The following is a 24231-nucleotide window of genomic DNA, read 5'->3' on the forward strand; positions in this document are numbered from 1 at the left end:
TGCAAGTTCCTTCGATTTGGTTTCCAAGAAACCATATATCAATTATGTATCCTCCCATTTAGCCTCAGGATCAGCCCATGGGTATATACCAAGACTAGCTGATTTATCACCCTATTCAAGTCCACCTGTCAGTTGTCACTGCAGTGCATATGGTTGACACTCGTGCTACTGTCATCTTTGGTGATGGGTAGGAACAGTTTCCTCTCCCATCTCTTTCAGCTGGGTTTTCATATGAATTTGAAAAGTCAGATCTCATCAGCTCCCCATATTCTTCCATCTTGGTATGGATTTTTGTTTACTATTGTCAGTCTTGTTTTTCTCACATCCATATGTGAATTACGATACCACATACTCATCGAGGGTAAGAACTGCGTAGTGTAAAAAGCTTAGCTCTTGTTACTGTTAAATGCCACAGCTTCATGATCTCCAACACATTCAGGCATAATGATAGAGGAGTTTTATATCATAATACGGTTTTCTCATATTTTTTGGCCAGTTTTTTCCATGAATAACCCAGATTAATAACCTTGTTTCCCGAGTGGAGATCTGAGACTTTATTATTGCCATTCACTTGCATACGCTGTGAACCTTCTTGAGTTTCTGTTTTTGAGATCAACCATCAAAGAGACAAGAATTAAATCTTGTGGGTCCACTAACTTTGGCCCAGATGACCACCAGCACAACCTCTTGGTGAGTGCTGGCCTAGCAGTTTTGCAGGGTTTGCCTGGAATTTTTTCTGGGTAAGAAAACATATTGCCCATATTTTTATGTCACATGTTATATGACCAGTGGTTATGTTGCTTTTATGTTAGTAGAACAGTTTATATCTTCTTACAGGGATTTTTGTCATTTTTTTGTTTCTTGAAGGATAGAAGTGGTAGAGGTTGGATGTCCATGCATTTGTTTCTCTTATTAGCAGTTCTCCCAATATTATCGTGAATGAAGAATGCATTTAACAGAGAAAGTTGTTTAGTAAAGAATGATGTTTCTCTGAGGTTACCAACCTGATCACATTACTGTTAAAACTTCCCACACCACCTTGTAAATGCTAACTTCCTCATCAATGTATTTCTCAGCTTAGGGTGTTAATGGTAGGTAGTAAGAGTTAATTCCCTTTATCTTATATATATATATATATATATATATATATATATATATATATATATATATATATATATATAGATAGATAGATAGATAGAGAGGGAGAGAGAGAGATGTGAAAAGGAGGGCAAGAGTGAGGGAAGAGCTTTTTTCTCCCAATGTAAGTACTCTTGGAGAAACATAATTGACAAAAAAACTGACTTATAAGAATGATCATTAGTAACACCTCTACACAGGTCAAGCAAAATTTGTCCAATTTACCCTGAAGTTAGATCTTATTTTTATCTCACTAAATTTGAATAAAAGAGTTGAAGAACCAATAAGATTGGTTGGCATCTTGGACTGTAGTGACGGTAGTGTGGATAAATTGAGATGAGCTTTCATTTGGATTTCAGTTTAAATGAGAAATATCCCTTCACCCAATTTCAGGTATAAATGCTTGGATTGATCTATGCATTATGTGGATAATTCATTCAGGTGGTAAAAAAGCATGGGTAATACTTGAATCTCAGAGAATTTTAAAATAAATTAAGTGCAAGTACTTTTAACAGCATTGTCCCTTCATGGAAGGACCATTAAAAGTAAGTATTAAAATCCATCTTTTTACTCTAAGTTATTAAATTATTCTTTATTTTAATTTCAATATTATTTATTCTTAAATACTTAGCACTGTTTCTTATTTACTCTCTCTCCTTACTGATCTCACCTATAAAATTAAGGCTTTGTATGGAACCAACTGCTTCTGGATACTGCATTGATGCATGTGTATTGAACAAATTAAACTTATTTATACTTATATGCTATATGAAATAAGACAAATACATTTAGAAACATTTTATTGGATTACAGTAATGAAGTTGAATTATCAGATCACTGAGCCTTATTGACTGCTGGAATATATCGGTAAGAAAACAGGGAGAACAGGGGCTTTCTGCATCACATGTGACTTATTTTTCATTGGGACTTTAACTTTGTGCTTTGAAAACAATAATTACATTCATGAAATTGGATATCCCCATAAGAAGAAAAAATGGAACCACTTTATTTACATTTTTTACTAGGGAGAGAGATGATCTGATGGAAATGGTGGGCAGGTTAAAGTCTCAGCTCCAGGAAATGTCATCTCGAGAAGAGGAAGCTTATGAGCAGATGAAGAAAGGGATAGAGCTTGTTGAGGAGGCCCAGCTTGAACAGACACAGGTAAGTTTTGTCTTGAAGAAAGGGATAGAGCTCGTTGAGGAGGCCCAGCTTGAACAGACACAGGTAAGTTTTGTCTTGAAGAAAGGGATAGAGCTCGTTGAGGAGGCCCAGCTTGAACAGACACAGGTAAGTTTTGTCTTGAAGAAAGGGATAGAGCTCGTTGAGGAGGCCCAGCTTGAACAGATGCAGGTAACTTTTGTCTTGAAGAAAGGGATAGAGCTCGTTGAGGAGGCCCAGCTTGAACAGACACAGGTAAGTTTTGTCTTGAAGAAAGGGATAGAGCTCATTGAAGAGGCCCAGCTTGAACAGACACAGGTAAGTTTTGTCTTGAAGAAAGGGATAGAGCTCGTTGAGGAGGCCCAGCTTTGAACAGATGCAGGTAACTTTTGTCTTGAAGAAAGGGATAGAGCTCGTTGAGGAGGCCCAGCTTGAACAGACACAGGTAACTTTTGTCTTGGCTATTATATGCTGCAGAGACAATCTTGCACAACTACAGGATGACTTCTTAATTCCATATACTACATGATAAATTCTTAATTCTTTGCACTACTTGATGAGTTCTTAATTCCAGACTGGCTATTCACAGGGATTTATATTTGGGCCCACACATTTCCTCTTGACTTGGAGATAGATTCTTTGGCAACAATCATTATAGCTCTTCCAGTGTGTACTGTTTGTCATGTATCAACATTTTACACTTACATGCCTTACATCATTTCTTTTGTCATTTGGTAAACAGTGTAAAATTTACTGAAGAATTGTGCCTCACCCAGTGGGGTCATGTGTGAGGCACCAATCTGTTATTGCCTTCTTCTCTGAGAACTGTTCTTCTATGGTGAGCCTTGGATACGAGTGTTTGCTTTTTCAGACCCCAACTAAGTCATACCAAAGACTTCTAACAGCTGCCTCGCAAGGCGCTCAGCATTAGGAGGTTAGTGTTAGGACTGGTTGGCCTGGTCTGAGGATAATGTGACTGGGTGGGCCATCATGCTACGTGTCTGCAGCCATGATACCCGAGTGCTAGACATCACTATAAACTGCCACACTGCAGACATCGTAGTGATATGGCTGAAAAATTGTTAAAGCTATGTTAAAATTCAAAACAACACACACAACACACACACTTCACCTTTGCCCTTGGCTTTGGCAGTATTATTGCACCAGACAACTTGTCATGGATAGAGGTCATGGAGACACATTTGTCAGTAATCTCCAAAGTCAACCGTACCCAACTAGTTTCTACACAGAAAACTATTAATCATTTAGTAGCATATAATGTTCTGTTATTGGTATTCTCATTGTTAGAGTTATTGCCCATTGTGACTTACAACTGGATATAGTGTATGACAGACTTCAGTCTCATTTGCAGATTTTAGTGGATTTCTGTGAAACTTAGTACATTTTACAGTAGTATCAAAAAATTTCATGGGGTACCAATATTTGGGGATTTCATCGTTGTCCTGAAGCATAAATTTAAAGACTCAAGTAAAAATTAGCCATATATTATAAGGAAGCCCCCTCCCCCATTTTTTTACTGTTTTGTGCTTCTTTTCTAAAGAACAACAAATCTGGTTGATAAATCAACCTCATTTCTTTAATCTGTTTTAAAACAGTAGTTTTCATACATATTTGTTTTATTTTAACTCTTTACAAAGCAGAATGATAAAGCATTTTATATTGTTTCAGTACACACATATATATGGTATCCAGTAGCTCTGATTTCCATTGTCTACCTTAAATCATTATGTTGTGAGTTAAGAAAGGATAGAGAGAAACAAGAAAAGGCATAAAATATTGAAAATAATGTTATTACTGAAAATGAAAGAGAGAATAAGATTTGGTAACTTTAAATAAAAATACGATTTAATATTAATTTAAATCGATTCTTCATTATTGTTGAAAAGTTGAAATCCTCCTGAAAGCACATCTCATTTTATGAATCTTTATGAACTTCATAAATTTAAAATACTAAAACTTGCTTGAGGCATGATTAATAATGAACACTGTGCATATATACTAATTACCACAGAGTATTGAAGCTCACACTTTATGGATTTTCTTTCCTTCTTTTATGTTTAGCTATTCTCATCTAAATATTACAACTGATTATGATTAAGAATTCCACAAAATGGAATCGGCAAATGAAGAAAAAATACAGTCGCCCATACTAATTGCAATCAACATTTGAATGTCAGTTTTGTTTAAAGAATAACATAACATTTTGGTGATTCTGTGGTGTAGGTCTATACATGACAGACATATAACAGGTCTAAAAAAAACGCAGCTTGATTTCATTTTGCAGAAATCGAGCAAAATTTGAGCTTTTTATGGAACAGATGCCTGTTTTGGATTTAAATTAAATGTTAATTATTTTACACTGTATCATTATATCTTATCAACTTGCATTGCAAAAGACAAATATTAAATACAGCACAGCCATAAGAAATACTTGTACATACACTTTGATTGTTTGCCAATTTTGTGGCCAGACTCAGCCAAATCAAACATTGTGCTTTAGACAATTGTCAGTTAGTTCTAATGACCATAAAAATAAAAACTTTTGTAACCTTTGTCTTTTAAACAAAAGCACAAAATTCTCCAAAATAAAATAAAATAATGTTTTCAGTTTGAAATGGTATGTGACTTACAGCAGATTGAATCTTATGTGCACATACTGTTTTGTTTCAAATGGAAAGAATTCAAGAAAAGACATCTATTTGATCGTTAAAAATTGTAAGGTTGAATTACACATAAAAATTCTTTAGGATCAATTTGCTAATAGATCCAACAGTAAGAGGAATTTTAGAGCCATCTCACTTTTTATTCGATATGTAGGCCATGATTCAAAAGGAACAGCTTGCAGAAGAGCTGAACAACATGAAGCAGAGGTTCGACACTCATGTCCATGAAGCCCAGATCCGGATTCAGGAGGAGAGGGAGTCTGTCCGGAAGGAAAACAAAGCTATTGTACATGAACTCAACACTAAGGTGATCAACATTGGAAGTAAAATACAGTACATGCATCTGAATGCCAGATGATTGGGGATGATTGCTTGTCAATTGTTGGAGAATTTACCTTTTAGTAATATTTGTATTGTTACATTGCTAAGGGTCCACATGATCCAAAATTTCTTAACAATGCATAATTAACAAACAAATTCTACTTACATTACATTTTTCTGAATCATAGAATTTTTACAATTTAGTTTCATCCCCATTATTTTAATTTCACCATTTATAACGATTGTTATCTTGTATGTTGTATAAAGGATGGATATCCTGACCCTTTTTTTTCCTAGTGAGAGCATCCACATCCCAACCAAGTTACGATGTACATTAGGCTGCACCATCTATAAAAAATAAGCATGTCTTTAACATCGCACTCACCATAGTTGACTCTATTTTTTCAAATTAAAAACATTTGCAATAACAGAACAAGGCTTGTTTTGAAATTTTTAAAGTTTGGAACAATTAAATAATCCTTAGCTAGATTGTAACTGAGCAAGGTAAATACTTTTGAAGACAAAAGTTGGGGTATGATTCATAAAGGATAAGAGGCAGAACATAGTCTTTCTTGAGTAAAGAGTTTGTTTTAGATATGTTTGATATGTTAATCTAATCTAATAGGCTATTGTTTATTGCCACATTAAATATTAATTCAGGAATGATCTGAAATATTGATGTGATCAGTGTTAAAAATCTATTAGCCAACCTGGCATATTTGTTATATGCATACCACAGTTTTGAGTGACTTCAAGCTGACACTAGATGTGCAAAAAGAGTAGCTTATTTTAGAGAGAAGCAGCATGATGTAGCAGGTTTCAATGGTGGCATATTTGTATGTCATATATTAATAAAACTTTGTGCTAATTAGTATGCAAAAAAAAAAATCTGCTGATTCAAAATGTTTAGATTGATTCCATGGCATGATCACACTATATCCTGAAAAGGAATGCTTGGTTTAAATGAAAGAATCATTATTCATTGTGTATCTAAATTCATGGTTACTAGCAAATACAAAATCCACAAAAATCGCTTCTCCACAAAAGCAACAAATTCACAATAAAAATATTTGTCAAAATTTGTCAATATTGATATCAATTTTACAGACCAGTTAGTACTTTTGTACAAAATGGTGCCAGATATTAAGTGAAATGGGGTTTTATGGATTTACTTATTCTTAGAGAAGATGTGTCTTTTTAAACTTCAAAACATGTTTAATCCGAGAAAGGACAACTCAACCCTTTAAAGTAGATTATGAGAGTGTTGCAATACAGCACTTGTCATGCTTATTGCAGAATTTATGGACTTCACAACCATTCAGCTCAAGTTAGACATGTAGACTAATTAAAGTGAGCGTTGCATCTGAATAATAATTTGTCAGTTTGTTTTGTGTTTGTATTCTGGTTCTAATCCACGTAGATTTTGCCCAGTTTTGCCAGGTATTTTGACCTGCAGATCCAGGTTAGTAGTAACAAAAAAAAGTATATTTTTCATACAGTGTACTGTAATTATGACATGTTATATATTAGCTACAATGTTGTAGCCTTACCAAAGATGGGGTACTAATACTAGTACTAGTAATTTATTTGTTATGCTTTTTTATGCTCAGATTACATTTTTTTGCCACTTATATTAGCAAAACTTATGCTTATTCATCTCGCTGGGATGGCATGTATGCTGTGATGGTGTTCAGACATAGTTGTCCATAAAACTAATATAAATTAAGAAAAAATAATACTTAGAAACTAGTACAGAATGAATTTAATTTAGCTGCAGTAAAGTTCCAGTAAAAGCAAAATTTGATGACTTTCATGTTTCTGTATGCTTTGCATCTTTTATTACAGATCCGAGAGTTAACAGATCAGCTTGCAGCCACCCAAAACCAGATGGAGAAAGTGACACGAGACAAAGTAGCTATGATGTCAGAGTTAGAGGATGTCAAAATTCAGCTCAGAAGATATGATAAGGAAGTTTCTATGGTAACAATTTCTTAATAGTGTACATTTTATTCTAAACATTATCATTAAACAGGGTCTGTAGGAGACCTTGAAAAGCCTTGCAAAATGAATTGTTCCCTCAAGGCCTTGAAAACACCTTGAAAATTCTAAATATTGTCTTGGTACCTTGAAAAGCCTCGATTTTCATGAAACCAGACGGAATTAATAAAAAGTTTTCGTTTTACAGAATTAAATAAAAAGAAAATTTTGGAAGAAAAAAACAACACAAAAAAACTCTCTTGCTAATTTTGTGCCAGAAGGGAAATGTTTCCACAACTGGCCACAGTGCAATCATAGATTTTGAACTTCCCATTGCATGAAGCCCGGATGTAGCAGTGGTTTAAATTTGAATCATTCACTTCAACATGGCTGGCTGCTGATTCCAACTTTGGTAGATAGATGAAGAAAAATATAAAGTTTGGATTATGAGATCTTTCTCAGAGAGCTTTGTAAATTGCATATTATGCCAGAATGGGAAAGAGTGCTCCTTGGTCACATGCAGCTGGAAAAAACCAAGCTCTTTTAATGACGCTTAATACAGGCAAAACAAGAAGCCTTTGACAGAAGAGGTATGTCTGTGAATACAGAGATTCAAGTTTTAAAATAGAAACTGTATATTCATAATTTTGGATTGAATGGAAATAGGACAGATGATAATTGCAATGAACACGACAAATCTAAAAATATAGAATACAGCCGAGAGAAATATTAATATGAATTAGTTTAAAATAGTCATGCACTGTTTTTAAATAAGCAGTAATATAAAAAACAAATATCTTTACTTTTTTTGGTTTATGGGGATGAGTGAAAAAGAAAGGAAGGTACTGAAAAAGACATTGAGACAATGACAGCTGCTGCTGAGGACTATGCATTGAAAGTGAAGAGCCATAGGATCATTTCCTTGATCACGACATCAAAATAATTTGAGGAAAAGTGAAAAGGACATAGTTGCTAAACTTAGAGCTCTTGAAAATGTGGGAGGTCATGAATTCAAACCCTGACCAAGTCATAACAAAGACTTCTAAAAATGATACTAACAGCTGCCTCGCTAGGCGCTCAGCATTAAGAAGTTAGTGTTAGGACTGGTCAGCCTGGTGTCAGGAAAATGTGACTGGGTGGGACTTCATGCTACATGTATGCGGCGTGATGCCCCAATGCTAGACATCACTATAAACTGCCACAATGCAGACATCATAGCGATATGACTGAAAAACTGTTAAAGCTACGTTAAAAGTCTAAATCACACACACACAGTTCTTGAAAAACAGCTTGATGACAAGCTACAAGTTAGAACTGAAAATTTCACTCTAAAATATTTTGGACTTTGTAAATAGTGTAGTGTAGACAGAGTAATATGAACTTTGTTCAGTGACTACATTATTCTAATGCCCAGATGTAGGATGTTTAATATTAATGGGAAAGATATCAGTGATCATACTATTGACTTCATGTTTTATTTTTTATTTTTTTTAAAATAAGTTTGCAAGAAATGTTCCTCGTATTTGTCCTCAAGTATTTTCTGAGTCATTGGCTAAGACCTCAGTGTCACATGATTTTGTTTTTATGTGTGCTTTCCTAAGTTGTTTATTTTATACATTTAGCATTATTATATTAATGAATGTTATTGTGTTATTGATAAAATCATCGTGAAAAACATTCAGGGCTGTTCCAGTAAAACATATTTGCCCCCCCCCCGGACAGCACTTAAAAAACACCTCTTTAGGAGCTTATGTTTCAAACAGTTTTGATTCTGACATTGGAAGGTTGGTTAGGAAAATCACTTCTGTTGTGGGTTGTGTTAACAAAATGAGAAACTGCTGGTGGGGTTGTCAGAAAGAAAAAAAGAATATATATTTAAAATTGCATCAAACCCCCTCCTAGTGATCTAATGTGACTAAAACATTGGGTCAGAAAATGATGCCAATACACAATAGCTGGATACTTCGGTTCGACATGAATGGCTGTTAAATTAAATTTGATTGGTTCATTGGGCCCTGGAATAAGCATTTATGGTAGTTTTAACCTTATTCTCATCATGGAAGTTTTACAAATGCATGTTTCGAATAAGGGCCACACAGGAAACCAGAATGGCTGAATTACAACAGGGTTTGTCTTCAGATGACATTTTCAGTCGGCAAATGCTGGCTGATGATAGCTATGATGATGAATTTCATGTACATCAGTCTGTTGGATATTGGGAAAATGTCACTGGAAATACCAATGTGTGATTTTGAGCCCAAAATTGATGTTGAGTGCGAGTTTGATGTATGTGTTGAATGGACAATATGCCAGTTACATTTATTCAAGATACCCATGTCTGAACAAGCAGACTATGGGAATGTTGGACTTAAAACCCTAATACAGCATTATGGAAGAGAACAAATCTAGCATAAGAGGCAGCAAAGCACTGATTCAAGGAAGTGAATCTTTGGTAGAGTTCATGTTAGTGAAAATTCACAAGTCTCAAAAATGCTTAATCACGTGTATTTGGATGCCATGTTTTTTATTGGGGACATAGAAAATCACTTAGATGAGAGTCCTCTGTACCCATGTAATAGGTGGGTGAAAAAATTCAGTGACTTGCCAGTCCTGCTTTAGCCATCTGCTTATTGGGAAAAATATGTTGATCGATTAGCTGTGCTAATATTTACAATGACAGAATTTAGTTTCTGAAAGGCCCCCCCCCCCATGTACATGTCACCATTATAAGACTCAAAGAGTACATCAAAGGAACATGCTGCAATAGCTGGGTAGCAAGATCAAAGGCTTCGACTGGCAGTTGGGTGGGAAAATCTACTGATATTTACAGTGCCTGAATTTAGAGGCAAAAAGACCCAGATATGTACATGTGGTCATTTATAACAGTACATCAAATAAACAACTTTTTTTCATTACTGTTTTCATTTCTGAGTGTAGTAGGTAAGCAGTGCATATGACCTCTGAATCATGACATGTTGAGACTTAGACTTGAATGAGTATTTTGGGGTTCAATGGCAAACTGATGAAAATTGTAACAAGATTCAGGAGAGTGCTAAAGTTGTTAGAACTGATGGTTTTGATGGGACAGTAGCCGAGTGTAAGAAAGTGTGTGATGCATAGCTTAGTGTTTTAAATAAGACCTTCCATGGACTGACAAAATTCAGACTGATGGACAAACAAGAGTTATTTCAGTTTTATAAAGAATGTAGAAATTAAACTCAATGGCAACCAATAGTTCTTATAATTTGCATTGTTTTCTGGAAGGGGACTGCAACTTTTGTTGGTGGGACTCTTATTTTTACCAAAATGGGAGTCATGGACTCCTGTTTAAAATCCTAATGAGACCTCTGGAAAACTTTTCTTTTTGGAACGGAGATATCCAAGAGAGAATACCAATGGGGCCATACCTGTGAGATGTTGAAAATTGCACAACCATAAAAAGAACAGTAACTTGTTCAAGCTAGTTATGCATATGCGTTTCAGACAGCAGGCAATGAAAGGAGTTCTCAGCACAGAATAATATTCATACACAGAGGAGGAGGATCATATTAAATTCAGAAACAATTACCAGATTAATGCTCATAGGGAACATCAGAGAATCCCCATACACCATAATTACGTGTTTGTAGATCTCTAGTTGGCAGAACCACTATGGCAACAAAAGAATAACGAGACAAACTTTCATATCATGCAGATGTATTACCAAATGAAGTACATGCTCTCTATGTGCAAAAATTAAATGACATTAAATATAAGAGAAAAACTGTGTAAACTCAAAGCAAGATGGATACAATTTTTTCCTGTTTGTGTTCTTCCTATGTATATTTTGATCATGGTGATATTTTCTGCACTTAGTTTCAAGCCATCATTTGGTATTTGTATTACAAATTGGATTTCTATTATCTAGTACACAACATTTTGAAGCAGTGTCATTAACTAATGATGAAATTGATGAAAAAATACTTGATGTCATTCTGATATATGGATTCTTTACTACACTTCTAATCTGTTCATCTTGATTCTTTTTTGCCATCTTTTTTAGTTTTACTGGTACCAGTACTTTTAATAAAATTGTAACTTCTATTTCTTGCAATCTAAATAGTTGTAATCATGTATTATTGTCAAAAGGTAAAATGTACTTAGTTTTGTTGTAAAATCTAAAACTATTAATTAGCAAGGGACTAAAGTTGTTGTTGTTGTGGGGTTTAACGCCATTTTTCAGCACACGATAGGCTATACATGGCGGCCAGTATTAATGGTGGAGGAAGAGCCAGGGAAAACCCCGAGAACAACCACCGACCCACGAGAAGCTACTGGCATGCTTTCTCACATATCCACATTTGCTGAATCCTGGACTCGAACCCACGCAGACAGAGGTGAGATGGCAATGATCCGTAACAGAAGCGCTTTAGACCACTCTGCCACTCGGGGCCCCCAAGGGACTAAAGTAAAAAGTGGGCCAACTTCATGTGTGTATTCATGTGTGTAGAAATTATTGCCATATTACAGTGTTGTTAGAAACAACAGAATAGTTGTACAAGATGTATTTTGCAAAATTGTAGAGCTGGAACTTGTATTGTCACCACATATTCCATTTAAATAATAATATCATTATTTATGTACATTCCTATCATTATTTTCCCAGTGGTATTCATTTTCTGATATGATGTTGTTTGTTTTTTGTGCAATTTTTACACATCAAGAATTCTCACAGTATCATTAAAAAACAATGTAATCTGCACCAAATTGAGTTGTTTGAGATGAAATTAATTCCCAATGTCATCACAGTAATAATCGCTATACTACTAGAGATGACATCTCCTTGAGTATTTTGATTTCATTAGAGCCTTAACAGACTGGAACAGTAAGAAAGAGTGACAGATATTTAAGTGTTAGAGAGATATTTAACAATGGCTATTCCTCCCGCCACCACTTCCTCATTAGAGATCACACACACACACAAAATTTAGAGTAAATCCTGAAATCATGGCAGCATCCCTGCATGGGAGATAACTTGACTGTTTTATTTGATTATATTGGTCTCTGGTTATCCCATGTTATTGCTGTTACTTGAACATTATCTTTAACAGTTAAATGAAATGACTTGATTCATATTTATCCCTTTACAATAGAGAAACAATGTATATCAACTGCATGTATCTAAATTAACCTGGGTGATGAGGAGAGAGTTTTCATATTCTTTTTCTGAAGTGTTACATTTTGTGTATTAATATTTACTTTCATTTCTAGATAATGGAAAACCTACTGCTGTTATTGAATAATTCTAATGAAAGTATTTTGCAAGCAGAAAATTCAATTTTAAGGAATAAGATTTAATAAAGACAGTAAAAGAAAACTAAGTTTTCACATTGCCAATCAATAAACTATTATTTTTCAAAAGGTGTTAAAAGTTCTTATAAACCATTAAGAGCTGTTCGGAATGATGAAAGGAAAAACTAAACCTAATATTTATTTGCATGCTCAGACCACCTTTAATTTTTGTTTATATATTTGCAGGTAACAGAGACTTTTAATGCTGAAAGCACAAATGCCAAGATACAAAAGAGCAATGCTGAACATGAAATGAGCAGACTGCGCAAGGAAATTGACACTCTTAGACGGGAAAGAGACCAAGTAAGCTATAATTGGGCAAATTAATATATGCACAGAATCAGTCTAGCATAAAACTGTGATTCTTGCTACTTTATGCAACATTTTTCAGATCACTAGAAGAGAAATCCATTAATTTTGTGAAACAAGGAAATGACTGTAGTATTGAATATGCATAAATCAGTGTTATTTTAGCATTTTTCGAATATACCAGGATAGAAATCCAGTGCAAGATTTAAATAATTTCATTGAGTAGAATACGAGTCTGTCTATCAGTTATGCTTTCTTGGCTTGACAGGTTGATGACTCTGTTGTTCCTCAGCAGAATCATCTGCCTTTGAAAGGATTTCTTTGCTGAGTAATGATTGCTGCATTAGTTTAGTACATCAGATATATTCTCAAATGTTGATTGGCTAAATCAAGGGGTTTATTACATTTCCATTTGGGGCCCCGAGTGGCCGAGTGATCTAAAGCGCTCTCTGTTACAGATCACTGCCATCTCACCTCTGTCTGCATGGGTTCGAGTCTCGGATCGGCCAATGTGGGTATGTGAGAAAACTTGCCAGTAGCTTCTCGTGGGTCAGTGGTTCTTTCCTGGGTTTTCCTGGGTTCTTCCTCCACCATTAATACTAGCCACCATGTATAGCTGTGTGCTGAAAAATGGCATTAAACCCTACAACAACAACAACAACATTTCCATTTTATCCTACTTTGCTGATATGGTATTTGGTACATATGTTCAGTCTGATTCTTTATTACACACCTTAAATTTGTGTATTGCACACCCAGCCTGAAACTACTTTTACAATTTGAGATATTCAATAATAGTCCACTTATAAAATATCATGCATGATTTCTTGCTATATATTTTAAACTATTCAGTAATGCAAGACACATTTGTAATTACAAGAATGCAGTCATAATTACTTTTGCCACTGGGGATAATGGGGGGAGTATCATAAGACACATTTGTAATTACAAGAATGCAGTCATAATTGGGTGAAAAAGGTACTTTTGCCACTGGGGATAATGGGGGGAGTATCATAAGACACATTTGTAATTACAAGAATGCAGTCATAATTGGGTGAAAAAGGTACTTTTGCCACTGGGGATAATGGGGGGAGTATCATAAGACACATTTGTAATTACAAGAATGCAGTCATAATTGGGTGAAAAAAGTACTTTTGCCACTGGGGATAATGGGGGGAGTATCATAAGACACATTTGTAATTACAAGAATGCAGTCATAATTGGGTGAAAAAAAGTACTTTTGCCACTGGGGATAATGGGGGGAGTATCATAAGACACATTTGTAATTACAAGAATGCAGTCATAATTGGGTGAAAAAAAGTACTTTTGCCACTGGGGATAATGGGGGGAGTATCATAAGACACATTTGTAATTACAAGAATGCAGTCATAATTGGGTGAAAAAAAGTACTTTTGCCACTGGGGATAATGGGGGGAGTATCATAAGACACATTTGTAATTACAAGAATGCAGTCATAATTGGGTGAAAAAAAGTACTTTTGCCACTGGGGATAATGGGGGGAGTATCATAAGACACATTTGTAATTACAAGAATGCAGTCATAATTGGGTGAAAAAGGTACTTTTGCCACTGGGGATAATGGGGGGAGTATCATAAGTAACAATGAACAGTTCATGGACTTTTCACACGATCTACTGCCAAGAAATTAGAGTTTGTTGAGGTTGACAACACTTTGGACAGAATGTTTGAAAATCAATTTTTAGTATATATGTAGGCTTAGCCCCAGTTACATATGGGGACATTTCTGAGTGTTACATTAACAAAATTAAAAAGAATTGGAATAAAAAGGTGATATCTAATAAATTCAAGGCCGCATAAGATTTGTACTGAGTTCAGGTATAGATAAGTTTGATACGACATAGAAAAATAAGTCTTGGCTTGACAGCCATAACATATTTCTACACAGTATCAAACTCATTCGTTCTCACGTAGTTTTCTCTATTTATAGAGAACGCTTCGGTGGCTTCATGGTTAGAGCATCTGCCTCAATGCAGACAACGTAGGAATATGACTGAAAAATTGTTAAAGCTACATTAAAAAATCAAAATCACACACACTCTGTTTATTGCTGGATATCTGATAACACTCAGTGCATTTGCTGTGGTGGAAATTGCCACTATATGTCAACATCATTTTGACATCACATTAATGTATTTAAAATACTAAATTTGGGAAGTGTTCAAAAATATTGTTTGATGGACTGTAGTGCTTGAGTCAGATCAGGCCAGTATAGAACAGTATCCTTGTGGAGGGTAATAACAATACTGGCATATCATGTGATAAATTCTCGAAGTCCATTGGGCTAACTATGTGGATTTATTTATCACATTATGCATTTCCCAATCATTTCAGGATATAATACCAGGCTTTAGGAATTACACCTTTTTCAGTGGACAATTTGCCACATGTGTATTATTAAATTATTATCATCTCTCTGAGAATTGTTGTAGTACAGTGTTGTCTGGTGGGGTATATTGTCCTTGCCAAATCTGACAACACCACAGGGGAACAGTTCCCAAGGGATAATACACTGATAGATCAATAGAACACAGTAAAGTGTGATAAGTCTATACCCTAGTATGAAAATGTATCAGGTTTCATTTTCCTGTATATCTGAGGGAGTAAAAATCAAAGCAGTCTTTTGCTTATAAAGACAGTGCACTTTTGTGTGATTAGCTAATAGATGGAATGGTGATAATATCACCAGTGCTTTAGTTTTCCATTAAAATTAAAGGATTTACTTGATAAAATATTAACACTGTGCTCAATAATATTTTGTGATTGTCTGAAATGTGTGTGTGTGTGTGTGTGACTTGCTTCAGTTTTTCCCATTCAGCAAAAACATTTCTTTATCCATAAACTTCTGACCATTTTAAATGTACACTACCTGTATACTGTACATGAGCAGCTATTCAAACTTTTAAACTGATTGATCCATACTTGTCCATCAGAGCTGTGACACATGGCATTCCTGGCTTCAGCTTGTGTTTTGTTAGTTATTTAACAGTTCTGCTTGATAAATTTTTCAAATATGTTACCCAATCATAATACCGTTGAAGTACAACCACTACCTTCCACATCCAGCCCTCACAAACTAAAATTGTAGTTATGAAGCAAAAAGTTGTCTGTCTACGTAGGTCAGTCAGACAGAGTGATCTCCCCTAGATTTAGGACTTGGCATCAGATCCCACATATCCTTCAGTAATTTCTTCCTTGCATGCTGGGTAACATGCACAAAATTCCTAGATCGCTCCGGTGGCCTAGTGGTTAGAGCATCCGCCTCGTATGAAGGAGGTCGTGGGTTCGATCTCGGCCAAGTGATAACAAAGACTTACAGAAATGGTACTAACAGCTGCCTTGCTTGGTGCTCAGCATTAAGAGGTTAGTGTTAGGACTGGTTGGCCTGGTATCAGAATAATATGAATGTGTTCCCACCATGACGCCCCAGTGCTAGACATCACTATAAATTGTCACAAAGCAGACATCATAGTGATATGACTGAATTTTTTTTAAAGCTACGTTAAAAATCGAAATCACACACATACACACACAAAATTCCTATATCAAGAATTAATTGTACACACTTCAGAACAAGTTGGTGGAGTTTCTAATACAGTGGTCCCCCTCTTGAATGGCCCCCCTGACCAGCAGCCACCCGCTCCTTACGGCCAGAATCCGTTGGCACCGACGAGTTTGTGTTCAAAAGTACCCCTCATGAAAGGCTACCTGGCTAACCTGACCAGCGGCCAGCATATTAGTGCAAAAATATAAAATTTACCCCTCACAAGTGGCCACATTTTATTTGAATATATATCCAGAACCAGTATTTTATTCATAACGTGTGTTAAGTAATCCGATTTCTGTTTCCCGAAGTGTTGAGTAAAGTATATGTACTACTAAGGTTAATATTATATCATTTACACCTCACGAGAAGTAAAATTTATTCCATAAAAACTGAGAAAGACTCAAATTTTAATCCATACAAACGGGTAAGTACATGTAATCCAATTAGCCTTACTGCTGTGTTATCATAAGATGTCCGGTTTAGTCACACTGATACTTGTTAAGATTACAATTATTGAACAGTAGTAACAGCTGAGAAGTGGCAGTATCGATGTACATACATAAGTCAGCAGGAAAATGGTTTGATAGCCTTTATGGCTTCCCTTAGTAAGATGTTGAGCTTGTTCACTTTGATAACTAGTGGCTATCACTACTGACAATAATTATCAAAATTACGAATCCTAATTGCCGCGAGGTCAGATCTGCATGATGTTAATGGTACATATCGAAGCTGTTTTGGCTTCTCTCACTTAGTGTAAAGAAATGTATAAAAACAATAGGGTACCAGACTGCGACTAACGAAGCATGTGACAAGATCACTTCCTTTAAAAATACACGGCAATTTGTTTAGATAAATACAAAATTGTTTTATCAGTATTGTGGTTGGCAGTATGAATAACTTACTGCAAAAAGATCAACTTGTCATCGAGGAAAAGAAAAATTCTCAGTTTAGAAGAGAAAGTGAAATTAATTCACCTGACTGAAAGGGGGGGGGGTCGAGGATCCTTGCAGAAAACTGATGTCGGAAAGACTCAGATGAACAATATCGTGAAAGATAATGAAACAATTCTGCAGAAGTGGGAAGGTGAAATGAACGGAGAAAGGAAGATTGTTTGAGCCAGGAGACATTTGTATCCTGATTTGAATGACAAGAAAAAGCAATAATTTTGTCAGTTGAATTGGGATATGACGACTCTACCGCAAGTAACGGATGGTTGCACAGATTTCAAGTGTGACACAATATTAAGTGTTCTGTCCTTAGTGGAGAATCAGCTGATGTTAATAATTAAGTTGTCGAAGATTGGAACAAAAGACCAAACGATATATGCAGAGGATATGACAGCAAGGATATTTTTAATTGTGACGAGACTGGTTTGTGTTTTAGACTGTTACCAACAAAGTGACAGATGATGTGATCTGTAACATAATTATAAACTATATCAATGGTTATTCATAGCATTCTTTTGAAAATGATGACACAGTTTGTTTTACATTTATTTCACAACATGCATGTAATTTTTTAATGAAAATATTAAATGTTTTAGAATTAAATGTATTTGTGACTTTCTTCATATGTATTTACTATTTGCATTTGTCATCCCCCTCTATAAAGGCCACCCTCATTATAAGGCCACTTCCCTGCTGCATTAGGGGTGGCCTTATAAGAGGGGGACTACTGTATAAACAAAGTTTACAGGTTTCATATTTTTTTTATTATTTTGTCATACATTATACTTGGTACCTTTTTGCGTTACCTGCCACATGTGTTACAGATCATTGCAGGTCTAAATAAAACATTTCAAGTGTACAGTAGAATCCAGTTAATTAAGTTATAAGCAATGCTCCATGGTTATCACCTGTAGAAGATCTCACTTGTGCAGTCTATATTTACAGGTAAATTGTCATAGACAGTGTACAAGTCCATTAGCATCTCTTTTGTTAGCTTGAAAGCGATGCTTTACAGGCTTCATGAATATAAGCCATCACTTGATATGTTTGCATGTTATTTTCTAGATACATTATAATCCATAGTCAGTGTAAATTAAAAAAAACATTAGCATCCAGCTTGTTAGCTAGAAAGTGACGCTTGACTGACTTCATCTGTCTAAGCCAACATTTGTGCTTCTTTGTTTACAGGTTATTTTCTTGGTATGGTGTAATTTATAGACAGAGTGATAGTCCATTTGCATCCACTTCATTAGTTTATAAAGCAATGCTTCACTGGATTTAGTTGTATTTCTGTCCATTTGCTTCATGTCCATACAATTAGCAGAACAAAATGCAAGCCATGCATGGTTCTGGCTACAGGGATATTTTAGTCCCAAATGTCCAACACAGTGCTAGGACTATTAATGACTGCTTAGAGATCACCCTGAAATTACTGTTTCAGTCAGGATGGACTTGTGCTGAACAGGGCAGCACAACACAAACTGGCTTATGACATAACAACAGCACTCCCACCTTCCTGAAAGAGCATCACATGGCCCCACTTAGATTGCAGTCATTTTTTTCCAGTCCACTCATTAATGGCCATGTGAAGGAAACATGCAAACATGAGGGACCTGAGTGATCTTTTCAGAATAGTGTTTGGAGGAACAGAAAGGTCAAGCCCCTAAGGCATACCCAGTCAGGAAGCGGCCCTGCAAACCCTATACACCTTTCAAAGCCACTATTTTTAACAATGAATGTGGACAAACAGCACAGAGAGGGGAATTGTTTCTAACCCCACCCCACCCCTGTTTCTGACCATGCCAACCTTCTTACAGAAAGAAATGACATTCTGATGCTTCCATTGTCAAATATTCTGGTGTAGGAAAGACTCAGCCACTTTACCATAAAATTGGTAAGACTTTGCCCAATGATCCATTGATCCTGCAAGTCATTTTGGAGGGCCACTATATTACATTCATGCCCCCCCCCCCCCCAGTAGACCAAGGCTTCAGTTACAGATGTCCCAATAGATCCATTCAGAGCAGACATTCTGCAGCAAAAGTAATTGTCTCATTTTCATACAGGTACTATTGTTGAGAATGGAAACATTGAGTGGTTCTACATGCTGTTCAGGATGGAGACTTCAGGATCAGTTTAGATCTATAGATGTTCCAATTCATGAGTCCTTCATTAAATTCCTGTGGTTCACTTTCAGGGATAATTTATACCACTTAAAAGCAATCCCTTTTGTTTTTCACAAGAATTATGAACAGATTAGTGTATCACTTTAGGACCATCTCTATTTCCAGGACATCCAACTACCAGGATGACTTGCTTCCAAAACACTTGGTGAGTTATGCTTTAAATCAAGACATGAATTCCCTTCATTTTTTTACTCCAACTCAGACTTGGATTCCATATCAGCAAGGACAGGTCAGATATTCCATTTGAACATTTCACCTGTTTTAATGGGATTTCAATTCACGTCTGAACAGAATCTGATGGGTCATTTCTTCCTGTAAACTCTTAGGATGCTGCATTTTTCTGGGTCGAACAACATACTCCAAGTTTTTTACCAGAGGGCCAGTTGGTTCAGGTCTTCTTGAAGGATCTCACAGGTTTTGGAGATGTTTAGTTCCCGGTAGACTATACAGTCATCTGCAAAAATTCTCGTGTTGGATTTAATTCTCGGAGGTAGATCATTGATGAACACCAGGAAGAGGATCTATGGCAGTATTGTAACAGGCTATCTTCACAGGTCATTCAGCAGCTTTTAAATGAGGTAACTTTACAACTTCCACTGGAATTGCAGGGGAAAAATTATTCTTGTCAGCTTCATAAAGGCATATAGAATCATAACTCCTGCCTGGTTCTATCGCAAGAGTTGAAGTTGCCTCACATACCTTAGGGGACTGGAGATGTGCATTCTCTGGTGGTCAGGATAGGTAACTCCCACCTTTTATATATTTTCCCAAGGAATTATGATCTGGTAATTTCTAATTTATTTGAAGAAACCAAATTTTGAAGTCAAATATGTTTCTTCAATATTACATACCCAATCGTAATATGGAAACACTCTCCAAACTTCTCACATAGGTACATCCCGCTCGTGAGAGTGCATTCCACTCCATTAGATTTTATTGCTAAAAGTTCCACTTGGGAGGGCAGAACTTATAAAGTTGTGGTTGTGTTCCTAAGGTATTTGTGATCATGTAAGTATTATCAAAGAATTTTACTTAAAAAATTGTCACCTCAAAAATTGTATTCATTACCATAAGAAGTGGAGTTATCTTGTTCATTTTATGATTTAAAAAGTTACCAATTTATTGTAATCAAACTTTAGGTTATATTTATGGGTTATCGATGAACATATCTGGGTTTATGGGTTATCTATGAACATATCTCGGTAAAGGAAGATATAGAGTTGTCAGCTTTACTTGTTGAATAATGTGGTTTTAGGGTCTTGAAAAGTCATGAGACGGTTTCTTGGCCCCCAACAGCAGAGTTATTAGAATTCCAGAGTCAGGATAGAGAAATTTGGGAAGTATACTGGCAGTCATAATGTACTTCTAGCAAAAATAAATTAAAAACAATTTGAACTGTATGGAGCTTGTAAACAGAAAGATGGATATAGATCTTTTCTGTTACACTTATCTTAATGTATGATATTGGTTACCCAAGAAAATTGAGACTATTTTCAGGTCAGCATTTATTTTATGTTTACAACTACAGGACAGAATGAAGCTGAACACAGAAATTGAGGATCTCAGAAGGCGACTTAACAAGGCAGAAAGAGATCTTATGAACAGTAAAGAAGAATGTATACACCTTACAACCAACACTCAAGCATTAGAAAGAGAAGTAAGTCTGCATGACAAGTCATTGATCATTGATCATGTTGCAGTATAATTACAAGTGAAGTGCTTTGTTTCATTTACTGCCTATGAAAATGTTAATAAATCTGTATCCATGTAAACGGAACTGCTAACAATAAAGATCCTGATCTTCAGTAACATAATGTTTCTGCTGAGCAGAGTCTATCTTGATTACTCCTAACAAACTGCACAGACCCTGATCTGCCACATTTATGTGATGGCAGATCATGGTCTTATAAGTGAGTATATACAGTATGCATGGGAATTCTGTATTTTCACATCTCTGCTTAAGATTTTCTGCTAATTCTTTTCTTAAGGTATGTATGATTTTCACATCAGTTGTGGCATTGCTAGAAAAAAGCAATAGAGTATTGGTCGTACCATGCATTACATTTCATATTAGTTTATGAATTATATGAACAAAAAGTTCTTTCAGCTACATATTTACCTTTGATAAACATGTTTGGTAACAGAACTTTTGGTGAGTAACTTTTTTGTTACAAAAACACCATTTAAAGTTTGTAATCAGCCACAATTACAACTTAATTATTGCTGACTGTAAATCTCAACATGATTATATTTCAGATATATTTGTATGCATAATTACTTAAAATTAGTTTCAGATAATTTAAAATTACTACTCACCAGCAGCATATGAAGTATATCAGATGTGCTAACTCTTCTTTGAATCTCTTTATCTCATTATCCATGTCTTTCTAGCTTCATCTAGCCAAGCTTGCCCGTGACAGTATAGAGCGTGGTAGAAGTGATGATCTCAAAGCCATGACACAAAGGTCCCAACACAGGGAGGAGGAATTGAACTCCTTTATAACTGACATGGAGGACAGGCACTGTAAGCCAGCCTAATAAATCTAGAGTATGAGATGAAGAGTGATATGTGATGTTTTAAGTAATTCACAAAGATAGATCCAATCTGCCATAAGGGTATTCCAGTAAAGCATACTTGGGCCCCATGGAAGGCATTCTAGACATACAGTAATCAACCAAAGATTAAATTTTTAGTTTTTTTTTAAATCATGATTTTATGAACTTGTGAGTAATCAGTACATACTCGCATATATATTTTGTTATTTTTTAAAAACTGCCTTCTCAGGGAACTTTGTGTTTAAATAGAACAGCCCTAAAGGATTTTATTTCATATTTCTTATAATTATCACTGAATGAAAGATGGTCCATGTTATAATATCAATTTAATGTAAAATGAATCTACAAATTAAGATCATTCCTTAGTTTTTGTCCATCTGTAAGTTGATTTAGGATGGGGTTTTATGTGTCATTCTGAACTAACTAGAAGAGGAAAGAGATATATGTGATGAGACAGATAAATGGATAGTGTGTGGATCAGTGGATGGACAGACAGATACGCACATTCTTAAATTACAAGGCCGATTCCAGCTTGTATGGTGTGGGACTGCTCGTGTGGTTAGAGCGTCCGCCTCGGAAATGGGAGGTCGTGGGTTTGAAACCTGAGTCATACCAAAGTCTTACAAAAATGGCACTAAAAGCTCCCTCGCTAGGTGCTCAGCATTAAGAGGTTAGTGTTAGGACTGGTTGATCTGGTGTCAGGATAATGTGACTGGGTTGGACATCATGCTACATGTCTGCGGCATGATGTCCCAGTGCTAGACATCACTATAAACTGCCACATTGCAGACATCATAGCGAAATGACTGAAAAATTGTTAAAGCTACATTAAAAATCCTAATCACACACCTTGTATGATGTGGTTTTGTGTTGTACACTATGCATTCATAATCAGAATTTAATATGCTGCTTGAGTACTCTTCTGTAGGCCTCAAGTAACCGAGTGGCCTAAGCTACTTGCCCTTACAAATCACTTAGATCTCAAATCTGTCCATGTGGGTCTGAATCTTGGTTTGGCCAACACGGGTATGAGAGACACCTTGCCAGTAATTTGCCATGGGTTGCTGATTCTTCTTGGATTATGCCTGGGTTTTACCCCCACAAAATATACTGGCTACCTTGTATGACCTATCATGTCCTGAAAATGGCATTAAACCAAAAAATCAAACTTTTTCCTCAAGCCCCTGCAAACATTTGCATACAGCAAACTTTGTAATATAAACACACACACATACACACACACAATTTTAACATCTTTACCTTTTAAATGTACTTATTGAATGAATCATGCTTATGTTTTTTTGGAAGTCTTTATATTTAATTTTTCAGGTCTTTACATTTGATTCTTACCTTATAACCAACATTATGATGTCTTGCCATTAAACCTTGCTACTATATACATATGTCCACAGGTGTCTTAATGACAATATTCATGAAATAGAGTTTTACTCAATGAATATAGACCATATTTTCTGATTGTAGCTCAGACAGTGACTGAAATGGACACCATGCTAAGTCGTCAGAATAAGCTCATTAGCAAATTGAAAGAGGAATGTAAGCGGCAGGCTGTACTGCTGGAAAAAATTACAAAGAAGAACAGGTATACAGTGTACTTTGAAATTAAAATTTCTCTCTGTTATGCATGTATTTTACCATTTACTTCCATATTTACAGCTGATGTCCATGAAATATCAGAAAAATATTAAAGATTTTCTTAGGGACTACGAAAGGTAACAATAGCAGATGATGCATAGGATCAGACTTTTAATAGTAAACCTTACGAAGTTGAAATAGCCATCTTTACAGCCTTATGTGATATTCAGATGAATCAATATGGATTTATTTTTTCAGGCATAGGTTTCTACGTGCAGGTGTTCTCTGGATTTGTTGTTTCATGTAGACATTTCTAATTGCTGGTATTCTTTTTTGATTTATTGTTTCATATAGAAGTTTCTAATTGCAGGTGTAGTGTACCACAGAATCAAAAGACTAAAATTACTTAATCCTAATATTTGTTCAGGACCTTAAACAGTTAAG

General features: G+C 35.6%; 1 protein-coding gene across 1 annotated transcript in view; it reads left to right on the forward strand.

Annotated features, from left to right (window-relative positions):
• The window catches only part of LOC149805643 (serologically defined colon cancer antigen 8 homolog), a 74628-nt gene that overhangs the window by 33194 nt on the left and 17203 nt on the right, over nt 1-24231 (forward strand). The window contains exons 8-14 of the mRNA XM_089950293.1: nt 2163-2301; nt 5137-5289; nt 7149-7283; nt 12798-12914; nt 21167-21295; nt 22030-22162; nt 23677-23794. Coding sequence (XP_089806419.1) covers nt 2163-2301; nt 5137-5289; nt 7149-7283; nt 12798-12914; nt 21167-21295; nt 22030-22162; nt 23677-23794 — 924 coding nt within the window. The remainder of the gene's footprint in view (nt 1-2162; nt 2302-5136; nt 5290-7148; nt 7284-12797; nt 12915-21166; nt 21296-22029; nt 22163-23676; nt 23795-24231) is intronic.

Source organism: Sinohyriopsis cumingii, chromosome 2 (genome assembly GCF_028554795.1).
Source record: "Sinohyriopsis cumingii isolate HCF-2022 chromosome 2, ASM2855479v2, whole genome shotgun sequence".
In the NCBI taxonomy this organism is placed as follows: Eukaryota; Metazoa; Mollusca; class Bivalvia; order Unionida; family Unionidae; genus Sinohyriopsis; species Sinohyriopsis cumingii.